The sequence below is a fragment of the Suncus etruscus genome, chromosome 15 (genome assembly GCF_024139225.1).
Source record: "Suncus etruscus isolate mSunEtr1 chromosome 15, mSunEtr1.pri.cur, whole genome shotgun sequence".
In the NCBI taxonomy this organism is placed as follows: Eukaryota; Metazoa; Chordata; class Mammalia; order Eulipotyphla; family Soricidae; genus Suncus; species Suncus etruscus.
Genome location: NC_064862.1, coordinates 67,225,031 through 67,251,274, shown reverse-complemented (window position 1 = coordinate 67,251,274; position 26,244 = coordinate 67,225,031). Strand labels below are relative to the sequence as shown.

The following is a 26,244-nucleotide window of genomic DNA, read 5'->3' as shown; positions in this document are numbered from 1 at the left end:
TCTTCAAATAGCTCAGCAAACTTGTAATGTGTGCACAAAATGTACAAAGTATATCAAATTGCTAATAAATTTGGTAAAGGGTATAAATGTAGATCTGTGATGTGCTTGGAAATTTTTCAAATTGAGAAAAATGGAAATGTACAACTAAAGAATTCTGTAAGTTAAAAATACATTAATTATAAATAAAAATTAAGAACTGAGCAATTAAAAAGAGCTCAAAGGACTGGAGTTCATCCTTTATAAAGGAGGCCTGGGTTTAAAACCTAGCACCACCTGGTCCTCCAAGACCACCAGTGGTGATCCATAAGTAATAAATCAGAAGTACCCCAAGCTACTTCAGGTGTGGTTCAAAAATGAAACGAAACGAAACATTGAGACTAGGGGCCTGAGCCAAAGAAAGTTCAGCAGAAGGGTGTTTGCCTTGCACGTGGCCAACCTAGAACTGACCCTGGTTTGATCCCTGGTATCCCATATGGTTCCCCAAGCCCGCCAGGAGGGATTTCTGAGAACAGAGCCAGGAGTAACCCCTCAGTGCTGCTAAACACTAAAAAAGAAAATTAGACCATAAAAAGTGTTCCCTCCATTATATTTTAGGGCTACCAGAATCCACTTCAATTACATATTTGCAAACTGTTGATCCCTACAAAGCAAGAATGTTGCTATTATGTAAATAAGCGCATCAGAATTACATAGTACTGTCACAAATGCCCAGATATATTTCCCTACAGGACGAAAATAGTAGTGATTTTACTTACATGTGTTTAAGAACAATATTTCAAGTGAATATTGTTAAAGACGATCTGCATCTATACCTAGAGGCAGTCACTTAATTTTATTCATGAATTAAATGACTAAAGTTGGGCTGGAGAGATAGCACAGCAGTAGGGCATTTGCCTTACACACAGCCAATTCAGGACAGCTGGCGGTTAGAATCCCGGAATCCCATGTGGTCCCCCGTGCCTGCCAGGAGCGATCTCTGAGTGCAGAGCCAAGAGTAACCCCCGAAGGCAAGTCCCGCTAAAGTTAACTTGTTTGTTATTTGAAATTTAACCTGTAAAATTTGCTTAACGTGCTGAGTTGGTTTAATAAATGTAAACAACTAATTTGGAAAACCGAATTCTGAATAAACAGAACAAAATGATGGACTTTCTTTAAAAGCACACACATACAAACATCACTGAAAAAGCCCATGCAAGCAGTGCCTATTAATTGCCACACAACTCTCCTCTTACGAATGCAATGACGAATGGAGATTGCACAAATCCTTCACTGTTGTTCAATCTAGTTATCAACTGAAGTCATGCTCTGAAAGAATCAACTCTGACACAAGAAAAACGGGCAACCTGCAAAGTCAATCAGCAATTTAACTATAATATTCCTTTGGGAGCTGCAGGCATATCCTTTCGAGTGCTGCTACTTGTTATAGGACCTAACTAAGAATGAGTTAACTTCTCTAAATCACAATATTCCTGCTGCAAAATAAAGAAAATTCTAATACTTCCTAAAAAACAATAGTGCAGAATTTTTTTTTTCCACAGAAGTTGTTTTTAACTATGTATATTAGTTTCTCGTTTTGGGCCATCTCTGATGGTAGTCAGGGGACCAGGCAACACTAGGGATCAAACTCAAGGTTCCAGCACACAAAACATGTACTCTAGTCCTTTGTGCTATCTCCCCATGTAATACTTTAAAAGAATTAAAAGAACTGGGGCCAGATAGATAGCATGGAGGTAAGGCGTTTGCCTTGCATGCAGAAGGTCGCTGGTTCAAATCCCAGCATCCCACGTGGTCCCCTGAGTCTGTCAGGAGCGATTTCTGAGCGTAGAGCCAGGAGTAACCCCTGAGCGCTGCCGGTGTGACCCAAAACAAAACAAAACAAACAAACAAACAAATAAAAAAGAATCAAAAGAACTGGGGCCGCAGGCGAGGTGGCGCTAGAGGTAAGGTGTCTGCCTTGCAAGCGCTAGCCAAGGAAAGATAGCGACTACGGTTCGATCCCCAATCCCCCGGCATCCCATATGGTCCCCACAAGCCAGGGGCAATTTCTGAGTGCTTAGCCAGGAGTAACCCCTGAGCATCAAATGAGTGTGGCCCAAAAAAAAAAAAAAAAAAAAAAAAAAACACGCACACACAGAATCAAAAGAACTATGAAAATAAGAGTGATGCCTAGAAAGTCAAATCCCTGGGATCACCCTATGTACTGAGCGCTATTCTGACAGTTCTGCTGTTTTAGCCTGGCAGCTCTACTGTCTTCAATCATGTCTTCAATCATCAGCTGTGCTCAACTGGGTGTGTGTGAGCACCACAAAGAAATGTGACCTTTGAGCCTGGAGAGATAGCACAGGGCTGGAGAGATAGCACAGCAGTAGGGCATTTGCCTCAGACACAGAAGGTTGGTGGTTTGGATCCCTGCATCCTATATGGTCCCCTGAGCCTGCCAGGAGCGATTTCTGAGTGTAGAGCCAGGAGTAACCCCTGAGTGCTGCTGGGGTGACACAAACACAAAAATGAAACAAACAAAATATAAACAAACAAAAAAAAGAACGTGACCTTCAGGGAGCACTGTAAAGGGAAGGAGAGAGCAGCACCCCTGCAACTCACAGCAAGCACAACCATAACTTGGTGTATCATCTGAATTAGAGTAGGAACCCATGCAAGCATGTGAAGCAAAAACCAATGCTAAGGGCCGAAAAGATAGCATGGAGGTAGGACGTTTGCCTTGCATGCAAAAGGACGGTGGTTTGAATCTTGGCATCCCTATGGTCCCCCGAGCCTGCCAGGAGTGATTTCTGAGCGCAGAGCCAGGAGTAACCCAAGCGCCACCAGGTGTGACCAAAAACAAAAACAAAATCAACAACAAAACAAAATTGTTGAATGTCAGTGTCAAAGGGATTGTTTAACAGGGGCCAAAGCAATAGCACAGTGGGTAGGGCATTTGCCTTGCAAATGGACAGCTGGTTCCATCCACAGCATCCCATATGTTCCCCTGAGCACTACCAGGAATGACTCCTGATAGCAGAGGCATGAGTAACCCCTGAGTACTACCAAGTGTGGCCCAAAGCCAACCAACCAAGCAAACAAAATCATTCAGTGGGTTAAACACTTGCTCTGTGTGGCACATGGTAGGCACCTCAGCACCTTTGGAAGAAACTCCTAATCACAGAACAGAAGTAGATCCCAAACTCTGTTTCATGTGGCCCCCAAACCAAAACAAAAAACAAAGAACCTAAAAATTACTTGTCTATATGTTATTCACTTAGTGTCTACTCAGTAAAATAAACTTCAATGATTAAAGAATAGATCTTAACTGGAAACTTAGGATCTGAGAAATTGTACGGCAGTTAACGTGCTTGCCTTGCACGTGGTTCACCCAGGTTGGACCCCGAGCATTCCATATGATCCCCAAGTACTGCCTGGGCCAGAAGTGGTCCCTGAGAACAGAGGATAGCTGGATATAGTCCAAAAACAAAAACAAAAACAGAGCCCTGGAAGTTCTCTATCTTTGCCTTCACATTTCAGATTCCAGAAGTAAAGTTTAGAAAAACGTAGCCTGGAGTCCTGGGTTCAATCCCTAGCACTGCATGCTACCCCAAAGCACTAGAAATGACCCTTAAGGGGCCGGAGAGATAGCACAGCGGCGTTTGCCTTGCAAGCAGCTGACCCAGGACCTAAGGTGGTTGGTTCGTCCCCGTGTCCCATATGGTCCCCTGTGCCTGCCAGGAGCAATTTCTGAGCAGACAGCCAGGAGTAACCCCTGAGCACCTCCAGGTGTGGCCCAAAAACCAAAAAAAAAAAAAAAAAAAAAAAAAAAAAGAAATGACCCTTCAGTACAGAGCCAGAAGTAAACCTAGCAAGAAATAAAAACAATGTAAAATGGAGAGGAAGGACAAGAAGGGAAGCATTGCCATTCAACATTACACATTACCATTCAATATCGTTGCCTTTTGTTTTTGTTTTTGTTTTGAAGAGATATACCCAGGAATGCTAGGGGCTACTCATGGTTCAATAAGAAGTAATGATCACTGACAATATACCTGCAAGACTAAATGTGGTGCTGGGGACTGAACCAGGATCAGCAAAACAGGCACCTTTAAACCCTATATTATATCTCTGACCCAATCATTCAATGTTAGACATCAAAAGAAAGCCTCATCAACTAGATAGGCACAGAAAAATAAAACAGATTATAGGTCCCAAAAAGAAGAAAATAGGAAGTCGATGCTATACTCCTCCTCCCAGCATCTCAGGAGAGATCAACCTGAACCAGTGGTCCTCAAAATTTTTAAACAGGGGGCCAGTTCACTGTCCCTCAGACCGTTGAAGGACCGGACTATAGTGAAAATAAAAACTATGAACAAATTCCCATGCACACTGCATATATCTTATTTTGAAGTGAAGAAACAAAACAGGAACAAATACAATATGTGGCCCACGGGCTGTAGTTTAAAGACCCCTGACTGAACACTTGATTTTCAATCAACTTTCATTCAAAACCATCACTATTGGGGCCGGAGAGATAGCATGGAGGTAAGGCGTTTGCCTTTCATGCAGAAGGATGGTGGTTCGAATCCCGGTATCCCATATGGTCCCCCGTGCCTGCCACGGGTGATTTCTGAGCATAGAGCCAGGAGTAACCCCTGAGCAATGCTGGGTGTGACCCAAACCCCCCCCCCAAAAAAAAAAAAAAACCATCACTATCAGAACAAAATTTTCCTTTTCTTTATAATGTTCCACTCATATATTGGGTTTTTTAATTTTTGTTTTCTTTTCCTGTTCCTTTTTCTGTTGTTTATTTTTAATAAACCCATTTTAATAGTAAAACTGGCTTGTTTCCTTCTTTTTGATTTGTTTGCTTGGTTTTTTTTTTTTTTTGAGGGGGGGAGGGGCAGACCTGGCAGTGCTTCGTTACTCCTTCCTGACTCTGCACTCCAGGATCATTCCTGGCAGTCCTGGGGGACTCTATGGGAGGCCAGGGATCAAAACCAGATCAGCTTCATGCAAGGCAAATGCCCTATCCACTGTGCTATCATTCGGGCTCAATAGCTGTTTCGTTCTTTAGGTCAACAATGTTAATACTTGGGGCTGGGAAGGTGGTGCTAGAGGTAAGGTGTCTGCCTTGCAAGCGCTAGCGTAGAACGGACAGCAGTTCGATCCCCCGCCATCCCATATGGTCTCCCCAAGCCCGGGCGATTTCTGAGCGCATAGCCAGGAATAACCCCTGAGCGTCAAACGGGTGTGGCCCAAAAAAAACAAAAACAAAAACAAATAAAACGGGGCCGGGCGGTGGCGCTCGAGGTAAGGTGCCTGCCTTACCTGCGCTAGCCTAGGAGACGGACCGAGGTTCGATCCCCCGGCGTCCCATATGGTCCCCCAAGCCAGGAGCGACTTCTGAGCGCATAGCCAGGAGTAACCCCTGAGCGTCACAGGGTGTGGCCCAAAAACCAAAAAAAACAAAAAAAAAACAAATAAAACAATGTTAATACTTAGAAGACAAGCAAGGAATATAAGGAGACAGACATGTCTTAAAGTACTTAGAAACCCAGATAATATTCAATAGTTTCAAGCTTCAAGAGTTTATGTACCAAATGTAGGTGAAAGACAAGAGACTTGAAGTCAAAAAAATCAATCTGTACATTTAACTAAATCTAGAGTTCAGGTGTTTTCACAAAACTCCTTTCTGTAAGAGAATGCAGAAATAAAACTGGTGGACCTAAATATTGGTACAACAGACTTTCTTCTTTTTTGTTTTTGCACACACCAGCAGCTCTGTGCAGGGAGGGTAACTCCAGGTGACATTCAGACCAGGCAGTGCTAGAGATTAAACTCAAATCTCCTTCCAGCAAAGCAAGGAGCTCTAGTCCATTAACTAATGATCTTTTCGTTCTTCTGAGTTGTTTTTGGTTTGGATTTTTTTTTTTTTTTTTTTTTTTTTGGCTTTTGGGCCACACTTGAAGGTGCTCAGGGGTAACTCTTGGTTATCTGCTCAGAAATAGCCCCTGGCAGGCACGGGGGAACCATATGGGACGTTGGGATTCGAACCAACCACCTTAGGTCCTAACCAACCACCTTAGGTCCTGGGTCGGCTGCTTGCAAGGCAAATGCTGCTCACCCAGCAGTGCTCAGGGGGTTACCACTGGCTATTTTCTCAGAAATCACTCTTGGCTGGTTCTGGGGACCATATGGGATGCCGGGAATCAAACCTGGCCCATCCTGGGCCTATAAGACAGGCATGCCCCACCGCTGTGCTGTCGCTCTGGCACCTGAGTTTTTGTTTTATGTGTTTTAAGATAAGTTAGTTTGTATGCTGCCAGGAAACTTTCTATTAAAGAATGGAGGGAATCCTAATAGATTGGTTTAGAGTAAAATGTATAACAGGCTTCAGATTAAAACTCATTAGTGGATTGTGCCAATTTAGTTAAACCAACATTCATTTTTAACGAGAAAAGAAACAAATATAACTGTACAGCATACAATATAGGGAAATATTGTTTCAGTGAACTTTCACTTGTTACCAAAAAAAAAAAAAACCAAAAACATTGTACTGGGGAAAGAAGAGAGAAGGCCTGATAAAATACTGCAGAGTGTTTCTACATAGTTTGGACAATATAGAGTCCCAGAAGCCCCTTCATCCACCTCCAACCACTCTCCAAACTCTTTCTCCACCATCAATTACTCTCTTCTTCCAGGAGCAGACAGCACTGTTTCTTTGCACCTAGCTCTTTACTAGATGCAAACCACCATGAACCGCCAGGCACATATCAGAATTATTCCATCAAGGTTGTTGTTACCATCAAATGCCTGCATCTTTGATGGCACCACTTTTCTCTGGGTATCTTACTTCAAACACAAAGATGTGGCCAATGGGCCCGGAGAGATAACACAGTGGCGTTTGCCTTGCAAGCAGCCCATCCAGGACCAAAGGTGGTTGGTTCCATATGGCCCCCCCGTGCCTGCCAGGAGCTATTTCTGAGCAGACAGCCAGGAGTGACCCCTGAGCACGGCTGAGTGTGGCCCAAAAACCAAAAAAAAAAAAGATGTGGCCAAGAAGGCTATGGACCATTTCTAGTTAGTCACCAAGAAGTACAGAAGAACAGAAGGGAGCTAGAAGATGTGACTGAGCCCTCTTCTTCCAGAGGCCATTCCAAAATAAGTATGCTATGGAACCCTCTTCCTGGAAAAATGATGGATCTGCGGGGCAGATTCTGTCACCTCACACATAATACAAATCCCTTCATCCTTCATCTCTGCAACTACCTCCAGAGCTACCTCTCAGATGAAAAGGTAAACACAGTCAACCCATTTTTTCTATGGTATATAGGCTAACAGCATGAGAGAATGCAATACAATAAAAGTGGCATTTCTAGACCATGCATGACCCCAGAATAAAAGAAAGGATATAGAAGGAAAGAAATCTAGTGAGGTAGTTTAGAAGAGGCGGGGGGGGCAGGGGGGGGGAAAGGGGGCAAAACAATAACACAGCAGGTAGAGCGTTTGCCTTGCACTTGGCCAATCTGGGTTTGATCCTGGGCATCCCACATGGTCCCCAGAGCCTGTCAGGAGTGATTTCTGAGCGCAAAGCCAGGCGTAACTTCTGAGCACCTCCAGTGGGGGTGGGTGGGGTGGGTAGGGGTAGGAGAAAGGGGAGAAGGAGGAGGAGGCAGACAAGAAGCAATGGGGGTAGTTATGACGAACAAAGGTTAGGTACATGGTGGTGTAGATTGGTCTGGCTAGATATCCTTTCAGAGTCAACAACTTTGGAAAACATTAGATCCAAACTACAACAACCAAACCTGAAAAAAATGTACCTGTCAAGGTATTAGGCTGGAGTGGGGGGTGAAAGGGAACCTGGGAAAACTGCAAAAGACAACTGACACTGGTGATGGGATTGGCCGCTATAAGACTATACATCTAAAACTCAACTATCAATCACTTTGTCAATCACAATTCCTTAATAAAAATGGAAAGAAAGATTCATCTTAGGTACTCTTCCACCCCAAAACCACCTGCACCCCAACTTAGGGTAATTCTACAATGCTTTTTCATTTAAGCCTTTTTAAGAACTCCCAGAACCAGAGAAGAGAGTGACTGTACAGCCAAGTCTTGCACACAGCAGGCCTGGGTTGGATCCCTGCCACCCTTTGGGGTACCCCCTGCTAGGAGCACCATCAGAATTGATCCTTGCGTGCAAGGCCGGGAGTGCGCCCTAGCACAGCCTATGGGGCCCCCAAACCCAACAATCAAATTTCCAGAACTACCCAACCACCGCATCCCTCTGCAACCGGGGCTTCTTCCTACTCGACCAGGTCACAAACCGGGGGCTCTCGGACCCGGAACCCCACCAATTCCCGCCCACACCGGGACGCACCCCCCGAACTCACACTTCCATGCCGGCCACGCCACTGACTGTCACGCAGGCCTGAATCTCCGCGTCGCCGCAGTGGTGCTCCGCCGCGAGGCACGCTGGGAAGATGGCGGTGCCTGGGGGCGTGGTTATGATGGGGCGTGGTTCGGCCGGGGGCGTGGCTCATGCTTTCTTTGGTTGGCTGGTTCCAGCAGAATATTGATAAATTAAGGGTCGGATGTAGGCAGGTTAGAGGCTGCCCTGAGAAGGGGCTAGACTCAGAGGAACCCCCCTGGAAAGTATATTGTCCTGCACGTCCCTGGACATGACGCTTAGGCTGGAACATGTGCATGACCTGCTGGAGCCCCTTGGCACTGCAAGGTCTCTGTGCCTGGGAATGACACCATCACACACACACACACACACACACACACACACACACACACACACACACACACACACACACACACACACACACACACACACACACACACACACCCCTTGCCCAAGCATATAACAAAGAGTGGCCATTTCAAAAAAAATCTGTCACTGAGTGTTGGGTTACACCTTATTTTACCTAAAACAAGGTTTATCCCTGGTTTCTTTGTATCTGTTTGTTTACAACTTGGTTTCACCCAAAACAAAGATTGTCGGGCCCGGAGAGATAGCACAGCGGCGTTTGCCTTGCAAGCAGCCGATCCAGGACCAAAGGTGGTTGGTTTGAATCCCGGTGTCCCATATGGTCCCCCGTGCCTGCCAGGAGCTATTTCTGAGCAGACAGCCAGGAGTAACCCCTGAGCACCGCCGGGTGTGGCCCAAAAACAAAAACAAAAACAACAACAAAAAAAATTGTGAGACACATTTTAATTTCTCCTGTACAGCCCCCTACAGTAGCTGTACCCTTGTCTGACTTGACCCACATATTTGTCAATATGTTTGAAGTAGTCCAGAGACGCTCAGACCCATCTGTCTGGTCTTTCATGCTAGAGGATATCTTGCCTCTAGGTTCTCCATCCCAGCTCAGGCTGCAAAATCTAGCAGCATATATTCTCTTTTCCAGGTCCAAAGTTACCACCCATGTGACCAAACAATGAAGTGTATAAGGAAATTAACTTCTCCGGCACAAGAGGTAGAATTCTAGGGGTATCTTCAAGCCTTTTTTTTTTTTCTTTTTTTTGGCCACACCTGGTGATGTTCAGGAGTTACTCCTGGCTATGTGCTCAGAAATCATTCCTGGCTTTGGGGACCCCGGGGATCAAACCCAAATCTATCCTAGGTCAGCTGCTTGCAAGGCAAACGCCCTATCTCTGTGCTATCACTCTGGCCCATCAGAGCTACTCTTTAATATAATAGAAGATGTGATGGAAGCTCTGAAAAAGAAAGTCAACTTAAAAGAAAAAACTGTTGCGGGGGCTGGAGAGATAGCATGGAGGTAAGGTGTTTGCCTTTCATGCAAGAGGTCATCAGTTCGAATCCCAGCGTCCCATATGGTCCCCTGTGCCTGCCAGGAGCAATTTCTGAGCATGGAGCCAGGAATAACCCCTGAGCACTGCCGGGTGTGACCCAAAAACCACAAAAAAAAAAAAAAAAAAAAAAAGAAAAAACTGTTGCAACATATTAAAGACTACAGGGCTGTTAAGGACAAAACACAAGTTAGCATCATAAAAGAAGAGGGACTAGTAAAGGAACTTGGAAGAAAATGTAAAATATTCTTAAATAAGGTATATGCTGAGCAGAGGCCTTGAGTGCCCAAGGCACATGCAAAGCACACTTATTTCCACACTCACTATTGCACACTCATTTCTAGAGTGAAGTGTGACATGCCTGGTGACAGACAAGGAAACTACTGGATTGGTTCGGTATTTTCAAATCCTATAGCAAATAGTAAAAACCCAAGACCTAGGAGCAGACTTTCCATTCCCCCCACCCACAGAGTCAGCTTGCTATAGGATGAGACACCATGCCTAAGTACATGCCTGGTACACATCAAAGTCCTTGCCTCTGCATAAATCTTTTTGTTAGAACAAAGCGGTCCATTTCATAATATTCTTTTCCTCCCCCCATTCTATTATTTGTTAATTTCTTTTGCCTTTTTTGCCACACCCCATATCTACAGTACTTGGGGATTCATTCTGTCCTTTAATCCAAATTTCTTTTCTTTTTCTTTTTTTTTTTTTTTGGTGCACCGTTCCTGGAGGTACTGCAATACCAGGTCGATGTGTGGAATGGATGGAGCAAGCTCCTATTCCAGTTCTTAGTGCCAAAAATCCATTTAATGTATTGTCATCGGATAGACGACGTATCAGATATTAAACTGATAAAAACAGATACTACACTTGATCTTAGCCAAAAGGCCGAGAAGCGATAAATCCAAATTTCTGATATCTCTGGCTCATGCTTCTTTATTTTTATTTATTTTTTTTTAGTTTTTTGGGGGGTCACATCCAGCAGCACTCAGGGGTTACTCCTGACTCTATGCTCAGAAATCGCTCCTGGCAAATAGGATGCCAGGATTCGAACCACTGACCTTCTACATACAAGGTAAACGCCTTACCTCCATGCTATCTTTCTGGCCCTGCGCCTCTTTATTTTTTTTTATTTTTTTATTTTTTGGTTTTTTTGGGGGGGGCCACACCCGGCGGTGCTCAGGGGCTACTCCTGGCTGTCTGCTCAGAAATAGCTCCTGGCAGGCACGGGGGACCATATGGGACACCGGGATTCGAACCAACCACCTTTGGTCCTGGATCGGCTGCTTGCAAGGCAAACACCGCTGTGCTATCTCTCCGGGCCCTATTTTTATGTCTCTCTCTTGCCTCTAACATTTATTAAATAAAAAAAAAAACTTTTGGTTTTGGGGTCATATCTGGCGGTGCTTAGGGATTACTCCTGGCTCTGTGCTCAGAATTCCCTCCTGGCAGGCTTAGGGGACCATATGGGATGCTGGAAATTGAACTGGAGTTTGTCCCGGGTTGGCCTCCTTGCAAGGTAAACACCCTATCGCTGTGCTATTGCTCCAGGCCCTAGATATATTTTTTTTTATTAATTTCACCATTCATCTTCCTCTGAACTTTCTTTCTTTGAGGCAATGAGGTAGAATTCAGATGGAATTCAAAAATGACTTTTTTCCATTCTCTGCACAAGCATAAACTTGCCTCTTCCTGAAAGTCTACCTCTGCCTCAAAGGTTAGGTGATAGGGATTAGCTCCCAAGCAAGCAGATGAAGCTGGTCTGAGGTGTATTTTGATATATGTCTTACTGTGTCAGTGACAGTTGATGTTGAGGATGGGACTGGAGAGATAGCACAGTGGTAGGACGTTTGCCTTACAAGTAACCAATCCAGGACAGAAGGTAGTTAGAATCCTAGCATCCCATATGGTCACCCATGCCTGCCAGGAGCTATTTCTGAGCATAGAGCCAGGAGTAATCCACGAGCGCCGGGTATGGCTCAAAAACAAACAAACAATGTTGAGGAAAGTTCCTTTAATGATCAAACTCGAGGTGGCCCGTGGGTCGTGGGCCGCAAACAACATTTTGTGGCCCTGCCCTAGAGGAATCTTTTTTTGTTTTGTTTTGTTTTGTTTTAGTTGTTTGGGTCACACCCCTCAATGTTCAAGGCTTATTACTGACTTTGCACTCAAGGATCACCCTGACTTTGCCTCCTGCGGCCCCCAGATAAATTGAGTTTGAGACCCCTGGAAGTTAATCCCTATTTTATTGAGACTTTTTATCACTAATGTGTGTTGGATCATATCAAATGCTCCCTCTGTTTAACTCCTGGCTCTGCTGTCAGGAATTATTCCTGTTGAGCTCAGGAGACAATATGGGATGCTGGGGACTGAGCCTTGCTGTGTACATATGGTAATACGATTTTTACTTATCCTTGTATTTGGGTGGGGGGGTTGGGCCACACCTGGTGACACTCAGGGATTACTCTTGGCTATGGGCTCAGAAATCGCTCCTGGCTTGGGGGACCAGATGGGATGCTGGGGGATCATTCTATGTTCATCCTAGGCTAGCGCCGGCAAGGCAAATGCCTTACCGCTCTTCGTCACTGCTCGGGCTCCTCTTATCCTTGTATTGGTATAGTATATTGACTGAATCGCTATGGTGGGATTAATTAAACTATGCTCTCATGCCCTGGATAAATCCTACTTGATCATGGCGTATTATATTTTTCTTGTATTGTTGAATTGTTTTGTTCATTTCTTGGTGCAGGTGCCACCCCTAATAATATTCTGGACTTAATCTTGGCTTTAATTTTGTCTTGCTTGTAGCCAACCCAGGACAGACCTGGGTTCTATTCTCTGCATCACATATGGTCCCCAAGCCTACCAGGAGCAATTTCTTTTTTTTTTTTTTCTTCTTTTTTTTTTTTTTTTTTTGGTTTTTGGGCCACACCCTGTGACGCTCAGGGGTTACTCCTGGCTATGCGCTCAGAAGTTGCTCCTGGCTTCTTGGGGGACCATATGGGACGCCGGGGGATCGAACCGAGGTCCGTCCTAGGCTAGCGCAGGCAAGGTAGGCACCTTACCTCCAGCGCCACCACCCGGCCCCCCAGGAGCAATTTCTAAGTGCAGAGCCAGGAGTAACCCCTGAGGGTTGCCGGGTATGAGCCAAAAACCAAAAAAGAAAAAAAAAGAACAAACAATAACCATCCCCTCAGTAATATTTTATAATTTTCATGGGAAAAGTTTAGGGGTTATGTAAATTAATTGTATTTACAAAAAATAGCACAGAAATAAATTCAACAGTCAGTGCGCATAAACATTTAATCACCTCTTTGGTTTACCTAATACTATCTAAGTAAATAAAAAATATTTGCCTCAATAGCAACTATTAAGCACTAGTTTATAAATTACACCAGAGGTACAAATAATTAAGATAAGTTACAAAAACACACAGCATTAAAAATGTGAACATTGGGGCCCAGGTGGCAAAAGCCAGTTGAATCCCCAGGCTTGAGGCCAGTTAAGGCCTGAAGTCTTACTCAGAACACCACCCCACATGCCTGAATGTAATGTCAACAGCTCTGCTGCTGTTTGTGGTCTTTAGGTCACACCCGGCAGCACTTAGGGGTTACTCCTGGCTCTACTCTCAGAAATCACTCCTGGCAGACTTGGGGGACCATATGGGATGCTGAGATTTGAACCACCATCCTTCTGCATGCAAGGCAAACGCCTTACTTCCATTCTATCTCTCCAGTTCACCGAACCCTGTTTGTGATCTTTGTATCAGATCTCACTGTACCAACGTGAACAATCTAGGCCAGAGTGATAGCACAGTGAGTAGGGTACTTGCCTTGCTGTGCTATCTCTCCGGGCCCGCAAGGACATCTTGTTCTCTATCAGACACCTTGATCCCCACAGAGGAGATCCCTACAGAGGACAGATAACACTTGAGGATTAGGGAGGAATAATTGCATACAGTCACTAAAAAAAAAAAAAAAAAAAAAGAATAACACATATACGGAATTAATAGGTATAGAATAGGGTGAAATCTAGTTTAATGTTATTATCACTTCTGTCCCTTGTTTGCTTGATATAATGAACAAGGCTCCCTTCCCCTAATCACTCTGGTCACTAAGCTGTCAAGAGAATGGGTTCCCCACCCTGTGGATTAGGGGACCACCTAAAGAGTTTAACATGTATCTCTGCATATCATCAGTCTGGGAATTGGGGTAAAATGATATCATGAAGGGGCTGAGCAGACATGTTTTCCACCCTGTAGATTAGGCGACCACCTGAAGGGTTCAACCTATATCTGCATGTCATCAGTCTAGGAGTTGGGGGTAAATGATGTCATGAAGGGACTGAACAGACATAAAATTGCACCTTTTCTGTAAAAAATCATTGGATGATTTAAACTATATAAACCTATGAAATGCTTTGACCTGGGGCGGGGAAGGTGACGCTAGAGGTAAGGTGTCTACCTTGCAAGCGCTAGCGTAGGACGGACCACGGTTCGATCCCCCGGTGTCCCATATGGTCCCCCCAAGCCAGGGGCGATTTCTGAGCGAATAGCCAGGAGTAACCCCTGAGCATCAAACGGGTGTGGCCCAAAAACCAAAAAAAAAAAAAAAAAAAAAGAAATGCTTTGACCTGTATGCTCATTATCATAGGAATTCCTTATATGTAAATTTGGATATTTGGGGTCTCAATGCAGACAGAATTTCCGGCTGCGGTGACACCCCATGATCCTGGAAAGGGAATAAACTTATGTGTGATTGCATCCTTTAAGGTTTGTGTCTCCTCAATTGAGCGGTGAGCTTTCCTCAGACTTTGGGCATCCCCCGATCCCTGGCCTCCCCGGGCTCGGGCATCTCCAATCCCGGACCCCAACCCGGGTCCAGGCCAGTTTTGGTCAGCTTTAACAATCTGTAACATGCTGTTTCGGATAATTGGTCTATTTGTGAGCCGCAGCGCATATTATGGACTATAAAAACTATAAAGACAGGGGCCACAGAGATAGCACGGAGATAAAGCATTTGCCTTGCATGCAGAAGGTCAGTGGTTCTATCTTTTTTTTTTTTTTGATTTTTGGGCCACACCCGGCGGTGCTCAGGGGTTACTCCTGGCTGTCTGCTCAGAAATAGCTCCTGGCAGGTACAGGGGACCATATGGGACACCGGGATTCGAACCAACCACCTTTGGTCCTGGATCGGCTGCTTGCAAGGCAAACGCCGCTGTGCTATCTCTCCGGGCCCCAGGTCAGTGGTTCGAATCCCAGCATCCCATATGATCCCCTGAGCCTGCCAGGAGGGATTTCTGACAGTAGAGCCAGGAGTAACTCCTGAGCGCCGACAGGTGTGACCCCAAAACCAAAACAAACAAACAACAAAAAACAAAACTATAAAGACAGAGAGAGACCAAGAACTGTTGATGAAGAGCTACGTGTGTGTTTTTCTTCAATTCCTGCCAGAAAGAATATCAGTTTTGTGTTCAGCCAAACAGGCCCAGGTTTCACACTGAGTAAGTAAACAGAAATAATAAAGTAGTTATAAAATAATTTCTTTGTGTTTATTTGATTCCTATTCAAGAGAATTACTTTATATATAGTCAATATAGACACAGAGTAAAAAAATTTTTAACATTCTCTAATGGTGTTGTGCCTCATGATTCTTTTTTTTATGAAAAAAGTGTGCCCTTGCACAAAAAGGTTAAAAAACACTGACCTACAGGACCTAAAACCAAGCTTGCTTCCCGCACACTCAAAGTCCTTCACTGTCCCGCCCCAAACTACCTCTCCACCCCAACCCAGAGGCCCCTGAGTCTCCCGCAATCCAAACCGCTGTGCTGGTTTCCTGTTTTCCACAGAGTGGCCTTTGGCCGGGCTCTTCCTGTGCCCAGAACGTTCAACTTCCCTGGTCTCATAAACTGGCTCTCTCTCATGAGCTGGATCTTTCAGGACCCACTCAGAGAAGATCCCATCTCTCCCTCACTGAGCTTCACCAGGTGCCCTTCCTAGGTTAAGTTCCTAGGGGCTGTGCATCCATCCTGAGTGTGTGTGTGTGTGTGTGTGTGTGTGTGTGTGTGTGTGTGTGTGTGTGTGTGTGTGTGTGTGAAATAATCACATCAAGGAAGTTCAGGGGCTGTGCATCCATCCTGAGTCTGTGTGTGTATGTGTGTGTGTGTGTGTGTGTGTGTGTGTGTGTGTGAAATAATCACATCAAGGAAACCTCCCAAGAGGGAGAAATTCTCTGTGATGCCCTCTGCTTCCCTCACACCTCAGTCAGGCTTTGTTGAAGCAGGCATAATTCCTTTTGCGGCCTTCTTTTCCTTTATTATTATTATTATTATTATTAATATTATTATTATTATTAATTTTGCTTGTTTTAGGCTTCACCCTGGTGAAGTACTGGTGTGGTGATGGGGGGATGTCACTCCCGCCTCTGCTCTTGGGTGACTTCCCCCACGGCCCCTCCACCCCCGTGATCAGGGGGACCAAACCCAGACCTCTCATACGCCAAACATGTGCTCAGCTCCAGCAGGCCACTTTTCATCCTGTCTAACTCTGGACTCAGCACACAGGTCTGTGTTTGTTGAATGGCTGACCACAACTTGTTGTGCCAGCCAGCCTGGGGGCGGGTGTCCTCGCAACTCTTCGCTTAGCCTGGGGGTGGGAGCTCGAGCTAGGGCCCCGGGGCAGGGCCCCGGGGTGCTGCCCCCAGTGCCCTCATCCAGCTGCGGGGCCAAAAGCGGAGAGGCCCCGCCCACGGCCCGGATTGGACGGCGGGGGCAACGCCCACATGGCAGGCCCGTCTGGGATTGGTTCTGTGGCGACAGGAGGCGGGACCGGGGCGGGGCGCTGCAAACGTCATCGGGGCCAGAAAAGCCCCGCTGGGCGCGTGCGGACCGACGGCTGAGCTGCTGGACATCTCCGGAGCCGCGGACCCGGACGCCGCGGTGCAGGGCCTAAGCAGAAGCGGGGGTCGTCCGAGTCCTTCTAGTCTTCTAGACCCGGAGGACCCACGCGAGGAACCGCCCAAAAGATGGCATCGGAGGTAAGACCCGGCTGGGGGCGCGGGTCCCCTGGTCTGCAGAGCGGGGACCGTGCCCCGATGACCAGCGGAGGTCGCAGGGGGTGCCCTGCGTGTCAGATCTGCCGCTTGTTTATTATCTTCATCGGCTCCAGGAGTCGGGCACCCGCGACACGTGCTGTCTGTCTGTCTGTCTGCTTCCACCCTCCCTGCTGTCTGCTTTTGGGGTGAGCCCAGGGCACAGCCACCCACGCACACAGCTGGGTGTGGCCCCCGGTGGGAAAGGTTCCGATCACTGCCTCTGCTCCCTTCCCATTTCATCCTTCCCTGCCGCCCTCCTATGTCAGCACCTTTCCCTGCTTCTTGTCTCTGTCTGACAGCGTGCACACGACTGTATGGGGGGGGGGGGGGATGAGTTGCTTGGGAGGAGATTGAGGAGGTCAGAGCCCTGTGGCCCCTGGTGCCCAGTGCTCGTTTCCAGCCCTTGCACTTCTGGACTCTCCTCCTGAACTCGGTGTGAAGAGGGGCCCCTAACCCTTTCCTTAAGCCTCAGTTGGTTGTTTTGGTAAATGAGATAATAATAGCTCTTCCTCTCTGTAAAGTGCTGTGTTATGAGCTCTCTGCTTTGAACCTTTTTACTTGGTTTCAATGACAGCAGCCCTGGGCCTGGGAAACAGGACGTTTGGTTCAAGTCCCTTCTGTCCTCATTAGCTGGCAAGTCACTCCTTTTTTGCCTCATCTAGTAGTCTGGCTTAGGTGGAGGGCATGGGAGTAGGGTCTGGACTTTGGAGTCAAATAGACTTGATTTCTGAAGCAGCCCCATGACTTGCCCGGACCTTTTTCCTGGAAACTAAAGACAGCAGTGCCCACCTCAGAGGAGGGTGTGACTGCCTGTGGCATCAAAGCAATGCTGGTGCTCAGGAAATGGTGACAGTTTGAGACTGACCGGAGCAGCGTTAGCACTGGCCTCACGCGTTATCAAACTCAGCCTAGCCTCTCCCCGTGTCTGTGCTCTAAAAATCATTCCTAGATCATATCCATGCCAAAAGGGTCATCAAACTCCCAATTGTGCCCCGACTTGGAGCAGTGCCCTCCCCCACACAGGGCCTCCCCTTCCCCTCTGTGCCCCCTCATATGACATCTACCTGAGTGGGGGTTCCTCTTAGATCTGCAGTGGAGTAGGAGCATGAGGCCACTGTTGACCACTGTGTGACCAGGTTGTCCTGTGGTTTGGCACTACTTGGTTTGGTGCTTATTAACTAGCTGTTATTACTAACAACCAAGGTATCCTATTGGATAGAAGCCTGCTGGAGGCGATGCCCTGCCCTGGCTGAGCTCCAATGACTGGCTAGTCCTTGTTTTCTGGTCCCAGTGGTCAGGAACAGGAGTCCACAGGGTACCTTGCTGGAGAGTGAGGCTTGGCAGGGCAGCAGTTGGGTAACAGTTTACATCCAGCTGCTGTAAATAAGGGTGTGGAAGCAAGGCACCACTAGAAGCCCAAACCCTCTCCAAGAAATAATTAGGATTTACTGAGGGCCTGGACTGACTGCTCGCACAGCTCTTGTCAAATAGGTGTTATTTTATCCTTGTAATAGCAGGGTAACCCCGAGGTTTAGAGATAATAAAATGCCCACAGAAGATGTGTAACAGAGGCCTAGGACACTGCAAGAAATGGAAAAGAGATAGATATCCTAAATACCAGTGAAATATCATGTCTGCCTCCATCCTGCAGACTCTCCTCCCAGCCCTGAGCACTCTGGTCCTTGGACTGTTTTCTTAGCTTTTCCACACCTTTCCCTAACCTGTCTTGGGCTTTGGCCTATTCCCTCTTTCAAAACAGAGATACTATTTGATTCCCATTCTCCCAACCTCCTGAGAGTAAACCTGGGATTACTCCCAGGTATAACCCATATTATTTGTATTTTAAAAAAGAGAAGAAAAGGAGCCAGAGAGACAGTATTGAGGTTATATTATATATTATATATACATTATATATATTGCCTTCTATGAAATCAGTTCTAGTTCTATCCCTGGTACCTCATGTTGTCCTTCAAGCACTGCCAAGAGTGAACCCTGAGCAGAGCCAGGAGTAAGGCCTGAGTGTTAACCAACCCTCCCCAATACAAGAATAAACCCCCAAACAGGGACTAGGTCAATAGTATTGTGGACAGGGTGCTTTTTTTGTTTGTTTCTTTTTTGTTTTGGGGCCACACCCAGTGATGCTCAGGGGTTACTCCTGGCTCTCTGTTCAGAAATCGCTCCTGGCTTAAGGGACCATATGAGATGCCAGGGATCGAACCACGTTCAATCCTGGGTCAGCTGCGTGCAAGGCATACGCTCTACCACTATTGTTTCGGCCCCAACAGGGTGCTTGCTTTACATACGTTGACTCAGGGCTTCATATGGTCCCCCAGGCCTCAACAGGGTGACTCCTGACTACAGAGCTATGAGTAAGACCTGAGCATCACCATATGTGCCCTCCCACACACACACAAAAAAAACCCCCACAAAAACAAATAAACATTTTTCTGCCCCTCCCCTATGGGGTGTGAGAGGAAGGGTCACATAGTAAACTCCTAGAAGGCTTGAGACAATAGGTGTGTTAGGGGAATAACCAACCTCTCCCAAGGAAAAATTGGGCCAGAGCGATACGGGACCAGAGCAGTGACACAGAGTACAGTTTGATCTCCTGGCGTCCCATATTGTCCCCCAAGCCAGGATCAATCTGAGCGCATAGCCAGGAGTAACCCCTGAGCGTCACTAGGTGTGGCCCCAAAAAACCAAAACCAAAAACAAAAAAAAGAAAACACTTAGTCGATGGCTGACACTACATATTGTCCCCACTAGGGGTCACTTTTGAGCACAAAATCAGAGCACCCGGAGGATGACCCAGCCCTCTCCCCTTCTCCAAAAATAAAATAAAATTTTAAAAAGGTGAAGATTGGATACCTAGGGCCTAGGTATCCTACAGCCTAGGTCCTAGACTGTATATGTAATACTGTGAATGCAAAGGTCCTAGATATCAGCTGTGGGCCTTGTAGGTTGCCTCCATCTCCCTGGAGCATGCTGGGAAAGAACCCCAACTTTAGTGCCTCACCCCATTAGGGAGCCCATTTAGTGCCTGACTCACTGATCGAGTTTGGGCAAGTACCTGAACCTCTCTGAACCTCTTTCTTTGCCTCTTATGCTGTCCCCCTTGAAAGTTCTCCTGCAGGTCTTGCAAAGGCACCCTTCTTGGGAGGAGCAGGTGATACTAATTACCCTTGTTCTCCTCACCAGAGTGGGAAGCTATGGGGCGGCCGGTTTGTGGGTGCAGTGGACCCCATCATGGAGAGATTCAACTCATCCATTGCCTACGACCGAAACCTGTGGGAGGTGGATGTGCAGGGCAGCAAGGCCTACAGCCGGGGCCTGGAGAAGGCTGGGCTGCTCACCAAGGCCGAGCTGGACCGTATTCACCAAGGCTTAGACAAGGTACTACCCAGGCCCCAACACTCCCCTGGGCACCCCCACTGTGGCCCTGAACCTGCCGGATCCCTGAGCACAGGTTGCAGCATCGCCCTAAGCCTGTCATATCCCATTGGAGCACACAGACTCCCTAAAGAGTTGCATTTGAACCCTGTAGCTGCTGCCAATTTTCTTTATCTGTTAGTGCTCTGGGGGCCAGTCTGGGGTTTCTCCCTCAGGGAGTGAGGTGCACACATTTCCCTGGAGAAGCGCTCAGGATGCAGGACTATGCAAAGACAGCTAGTGGTTGGGCAGGGCTCTCCTGGCAGCTGTTGTCTTCTCAATTCCATGACTGTCCCTCCACTCCAGGTGGCCGAGGAGTGGGCCAAGGGCACCTTCAAACTCAACCCCAACGATGAGGACATCCATACTGCCAACGAGCGGCGTCTGAAGGTAAAGCCCCTGCTTGCCCACCCAGAGTCAAGGGAACTCTGTCTGCCCTGTGCCCAACTCCAGAGTTCTTGTCTTCATCACTGACAGAGGGCAGGAGTGGCCTCCAGCAAGAATGGCTGACCAGGGTCCTCAGAGAAACAGGGTGGTTGATGGAGCTGGGAACCAATCCGCCTTGCCTGGGTTAGCCTGTAGGGCCTGGAGCCAGCAGACCCTGACCTCTTGCCTTTTTTTCCCACTCTAGGAGCTCATTGGGGAAACTGCAGGGAAGCTGCACACGGGACGGAGCAGGAACGACCAGGTGCTGCCAACCCTGCAACTCGCCCCCTGTTTCCTAAATTGTGGAGCCTAGGTGGCAGGGTTGGGGCTTAGCATTGATCCTGAACCCCATCTGCTCCCTCGATGCTGCCTCCTCCCCATAGGTGGTCACAGACCTCCGGCTATGGATGCGGCAGGACTGCTCCAAGCTCTCAGGCCTCCTCCGGGAACTCATCAAAAGCATGGTGGACCGGGCAGAGGCGTAAGTACCTGGAACATCAGTGGCAACCTGGGTTCTAGGACTATAAACAGGGCTAAAAGGCGGGGGAGCAGTCTCTGGGTGTCGGGGCACCTCAGGAGTCTCAGAGCGCAACAGAGCAGGGGAATGTTTCTGCCACGGCCCCCCCACACCCCCCATCCCATAGGCAGTTCTCCAGGAGCCAAGGGAAGGTGAGTGCAGGGCAGATGGAATCCTCCACTTCCTCTCTAGTACCTCTGTCCCCTGCTGGCCTCAGCCGGGAAGGGAAGTTTCTATAAGCTGCCAGGAGAGGGTTCCCCTCTTCCTTGAGCCCTACTCTTCAGACATGTGGGAAGCAAAGACACAGAACTAAAGGCTGGAGGCCGGGGAAAGGGCTCAGAGGCACAGGAGGTGACTGCAGATGGGGAGTTTTTTCGTGGGGGATAAAATTCTTTGACTGAGATGGTTGGACATTACTTGCACATTGTCAGTGGGGGACTTAGTGAATTTATCAATTGAAATTCCAAGATCCTTGATACTGCCTAACTTCAGCCCCCCAGCACTGCTAGGTAAGGCTCCCCAAAAGGACCCATCATTCCCATCATACTGCCTGTGTCCCTCTGCTTAACATGCCTTCCTTTATTAGGGGGTCTTCGGGAATTTTTTTCCCGACCCCACCCTCTTATCCACATCTGCTGGCAAGTTGTAGTGGCCCCAAAATGCTGTGACCCCCTCCTCAGTCCTAGTCCGGCTGCAATCCTTGAGGGCACCCCAGCCCTGGCCATTTCTTGGATCAGGCTCCCCTCCTCCTTGTCTCTTTCCTTCCCATGTGTTTGTCCCTGAGTTCTCCAGCTCTGTGCCCTCACAGCCAGATCCTGGAGAGGCCCCCATGGCCTGAGCACCTCACTTGTCCTGTCTCCCCTGCAGGGAACGGGATGTCCTCTTCCCAGGCTACACTCACCTACAGAGGGCACAGCCCATCCGCTGGAGCCACTGGATCCTGAGGTAAGGCAAGCGCCTGGGGGCTGTGTGGAAGGCAGGCCAGGCCACCTGACCCGGCCCCCACTTCCCACAGCCATGCCGTGGCACTGACCAGAGACTTGGAGAGGCTGCTGCAGTTGCGGCGGCGTGTTAATGTGCTGCCCCTGGGGAGGTAAGCAGGGCCCAGTTCCTCAAAGGCTTGGCAGGGCTAGAGTTGGCATGGGTCCTGAGGTGCACAGAAGAAGGGCTGGAAGGGACAGAAGGGATTACTGGTACCCCTGGCCAGTATTCTTCCTACCTGGGCATGAGAGGCAGGCCCTATGTGGACCCCAAAGATGGGGGCAACCAAGGAGTTCCACCTTCCCCACATCCTCCACATGAAGATAGGAGTTCTGGCACCCAGGGCCCAGGCTGGGATGCTCTGCACTAGGTCTGCTTGCTGGCACTCTGGGCACTGAGCTTCATGTCTCCACAGTGGGGCCATTGCAGGCAATCCTCTAGGAGTGGATCGGAATCTGCTCCGGGCAGGTAAGGCTCCCCTCCTCTAAGGGGCCCCCCTCAGTCCCTGTTGGGTCTCGCACATTCATATTGGGGGGGGGTTCCTCCATTTCTTGCCTCTGGAGATGGACTTCAGATCACCAGGAATCTGGCCCCAGAATGGGGGACCCCAGCACCCCCTTGGTCTCCTTCCTGAATAGGGGACCCCTTGCAGACAGCTGGGCAGGCCTCCACTTTGGCCCCCACCCTAACACAGTTGCCTTTTTTCAGAATTGGACTTCGGGGCTATCACTCTCAACAGTATGGATGCCACCAGTGAGCGAGACTTCGTGGGTGAGTGCTGGGGGCTTCTGCATGATGCCTCATTTGCCACTAGCCCAGGTGTCTCCCCTTTATGAGGCTGGATAAGCCTCGCCTCTTCTCCCACAGCTGAGTTCCTGTTCTGGGCATCTCTATGCGGAACTCACCTCAGTAGGGTTGCTGAGGACCTCATCATCTATGGCACCAAGGAGTTTAGCTTTGTGCAGCTATCAGATGCCTACAGGTAAGGTCAGGGTCAGGTTGCATCTCCCTCCATATACACCAGCCATGACCTCTGTCCTCTGAGCACACCTCCAGGCAGACCAGGCCAAGGCAGGGGACCCCCTTCTCTGTCTCCAGCACTGGAAGTAGCTTGATGCCCCAGAAGAAAAATCCTGATAGCCTGGAGCTGATCCGGAGCAAGGCTGGGCGCATGTTTGGACGGGTAAGTTGGGCTGTGATCAGGGCTTTTGGGCTGAGCCAAGGGCCCAGGGGAACTGCCTGGATGGCCTCAAGGGCCTCAAGACCCAGCCCTGACCCCCACTCTTTTCTCAGTGTGCGGGGCTCCTGATGACACTCAAGGGACTTCCGAGCACTTACAACAAGGACTTACAGGTATGAGGCGCTGAGGGTGCTAGGTGAGGACCCCACATGCACGTAGCCCTCAGACCAATCTTTAGAGCACTGATGTGTCTAAGAAATGGCTTCCCAGAATTGCCCCCTGCCATTCTGTGGCTGCAGCCATGACTGCTCTGAGAATTGCCTTCTCTCCTCATGAGATGCTCTGAGAGCAGTTGGTGGGGATGCCCTGGTGAGGGGACTGCTGGGCTCTCACCCCTACTCCCACCTGCAGGAGGACAAGGAAGCCGTGTTTGAAGTGTCAGACACCATGAGCGCCGTCCTCCAGGTGGCCACGGGTGTCATCTCTACACTGCAGGCAAGATGCGCTGCTCCTTTCTGGTCTTCCTAGGATGCGGGGGTGAGGGTATCTGTGCTTGCCCTGTCTGTCTCTGAGCAGAGCAACTTAAGCTGCAGCAATCAGAAGGAGATGGATTAGACTTTGCGGTCCTGTCAACAGCCCTGTCTTTGATCATGATGATAGGAAATGTCAGTACATAAAGTTAGGTACCAGTGCCAGTTTCAGTAAATAACCAACTCATCTCTATTTTGCTTTGTTTCCTCTCTACCTGTTATCTCTCGTTTTGTTCTGATTTGTTGGGAGGAGCAAACCTAGTGGTGCACAGGGCCTACTGCTAACTCTGGGAGAGGACCCTGCAATGCTGGGGACCAAACTTGGCCTCCTGCATATAGAACATGTTTCCTTTGAGTTCTGTCCAACACCAGATAGTTTTTGTGTTTTTTTTTCTTTTTTTTTACTTTTTTTTTTTTTTTTTTTGTGGTTTTTGGGTCACTCCCGGCAGTGCTCAGGGGTTACTCCTGGCTCCATGCTCAGAAATTGCTCCTGGCAGGCACGGGGGACCATATGGGACGCTGGGATTCGAACCGATGACCTCTTGCATGAAAGGCAAACGCCTTACCTCCATGCTATCTCTCCAGCCCCCTTTTTTTTTACTTTTGACTAGAACAATGATAGGACAACAGGTAGGGCTCTTACCTTGCATATAACTAACCTAGCTTCAATCCCCAGCACCCCATATGGATACCTGAGCATAGAGCATAGTAAGACCTGAGGACAGCTGGGTGTGGCTTCCCCCCCACCTCCGGCAAAAAAAAAAAAAAAAACAAATGAAATGCAATTCTAGGTCCCTTTGCAGACTCACTGAAGTGGAATTTTGGGAGAGTAGAGCCCCAAAATTTATAGGATTTATAGTAAATGCTGACTCTAAAGATGTGTCTACCTCAGTAACACACCCCAAACAACCAATAATAATGAAAACCTGGTTCAAGCTTAGAGCAGATAGGGTGAAGAAGAGTAGGTCTGGCAGAAGAGGGGACACTAACTGAGGAGTTGGACTATGGATCCAAGGGTCCCGCAACTCATGGCTGATCTGGCTACATTCTTCAGATTCACCGGGAGAACATGGCGAAAGCCCTGAGTCCTGACATGCTGGCTACTGACCTTGCCTACTATCTTGTCCGCAAAGGGGTAAGTGTGAGTTTGCCAGATGGAGGGCAAGGGAATGAGAAGTCCCCCTAGGTGGAGATTAGGAGGTCATGGAGGGTCATGGAGGGCAGGGGCTGAGCATGGAGGCTGCCATGGAAGTCAAAGAGGCTGGTGTCAGTATTGTTTGTAAGATCACCCCACAAGCCATGTTTCCAACCCCAGGTAAATGATCTGAAGCAGGGTAACACATGAAAGAATCCAAACCAAGCTGAGGGTGAAAAACTTGTAGTCTGGCAATTTTCTACCTAGTGTGAAGAGCTAGTTGCCTGCCAGAACGGTCGTTTTTATTGAGTACAGAGACCATGTGGGGGAGTAAGGACAGATATCACAGACTATCCTGAGGCAGTCCCACCCAGGTTTACATGTAAGGCAATTTCTGTTTTGGAGTAAAATCAAGTTGTAAACAAATAGATACAAAGAAGCCAGGAATGATCTTTGTTTTGGGTATAAGGTATAAGGTATAACCTAATCATTGTTCTCTATGTGGGTACCCAGATGCCATTCCGTCAGGCCCATGAGGCCTCTGGGAAAGCTGTGTTCATGGCTGAGACCAAGAAGGTTGCCCTTAACCAGCTGTCACTGCAGGAACTAAAGACCATCAGGTACAGATGCTCCCCTTCTTCTGCAGCCTTTACTGCCTTCCAGGGGAGAGCCCTGGGCAGCAGGAGGCAGGGATGGCCTGAGTGTCTGATCTGTATCTTCCTTTCTCTCAGCCCCCTGTTTGCAGATGATGTGAGCCATGTGTGGGACTATGGGCACAGCGTGGAGCAGTACACCGCCTTAGGTGGCACAGCGCGCTCCAGTGTCGACTGGCAGATCAGCCAGGTGCGAGCACTGCTGCAGGCACAGCAGGCCTAGACCTCTCCCTCTGCCCAGTCCCAAATAAAGTGGGCCCAAGAAGAGGCCATTACCTATTTTCTGCCTGGCCTGTCTAGTTCTTCAGTGGGGGAGGGCAGTTAGAGTTCTCTTAGCAGTAAGAAACATGAAGAAATTAGAAATGTTTGTAAAGATGGCAAGAGCTGAGAGGAGGGAGGGAGTGGGTTGTGTCTCATCTAAGCCTCTGGTACATGTACATGCTTCTTGGTCTTGGCAGGACAGGTTCCATGGAGCCCTGGTGCAATATGATGCAT

General features: G+C 48.1%; 2 protein-coding genes and 1 non-coding gene across 3 annotated transcripts in view; 1 reads left to right on the top strand and 2 right to left on the bottom strand.

The window, feature by feature from the left end:
- CRCP (CGRP receptor component) overlaps positions 1-8,445 on the bottom strand; it is a 50,633-nt gene extending 42,188 nt beyond the window's left edge. The window contains exon 1 of the mRNA XM_049789580.1: positions 8,379-8,445. Coding sequence (XP_049645537.1) covers positions 8,379-8,386 — 8 coding nt within the window. The 5' untranslated portion in view covers positions 8,387-8,445. The remainder of the gene's footprint in view (positions 1-8,378) is intronic.
- Positions 8,446-10,516: 2,071 nt separating this feature from the next.
- LOC126031483 (U2 spliceosomal RNA) lies at positions 10,517-10,707 on the bottom strand. Its single transcript, XR_007503342.1, has one exon. It is a non-coding gene; the product is annotated as a U2 spliceosomal RNA (small nuclear RNA).
- A 6,111-nt stretch (positions 10,708-16,818) lies between these two features.
- On the top strand, positions 16,819-26,023 carry ASL (argininosuccinate lyase). Its single transcript, XM_049789523.1, has 16 exons — positions 16,819-16,841; positions 20,097-20,291; positions 20,634-20,717; positions 20,959-21,015; positions 21,137-21,234; positions 22,138-22,215; positions 22,286-22,363; positions 22,667-22,719; positions 22,960-23,022; positions 23,119-23,233; positions 23,350-23,434; positions 23,545-23,604; positions 23,843-23,926; positions 25,016-25,096; positions 25,610-25,716; positions 25,828-26,023. The coding sequence occupies exons 1-16, from the start codon at positions 16,830-16,832 to the stop codon at positions 25,970-25,972; spliced, it is 1,395 nt and encodes a 464-aa protein (XP_049645480.1). The 5' UTR covers positions 16,819-16,829; the 3' UTR covers positions 25,973-26,023.
- Positions 26,024-26,244: the final 221 nt, after the last annotated feature.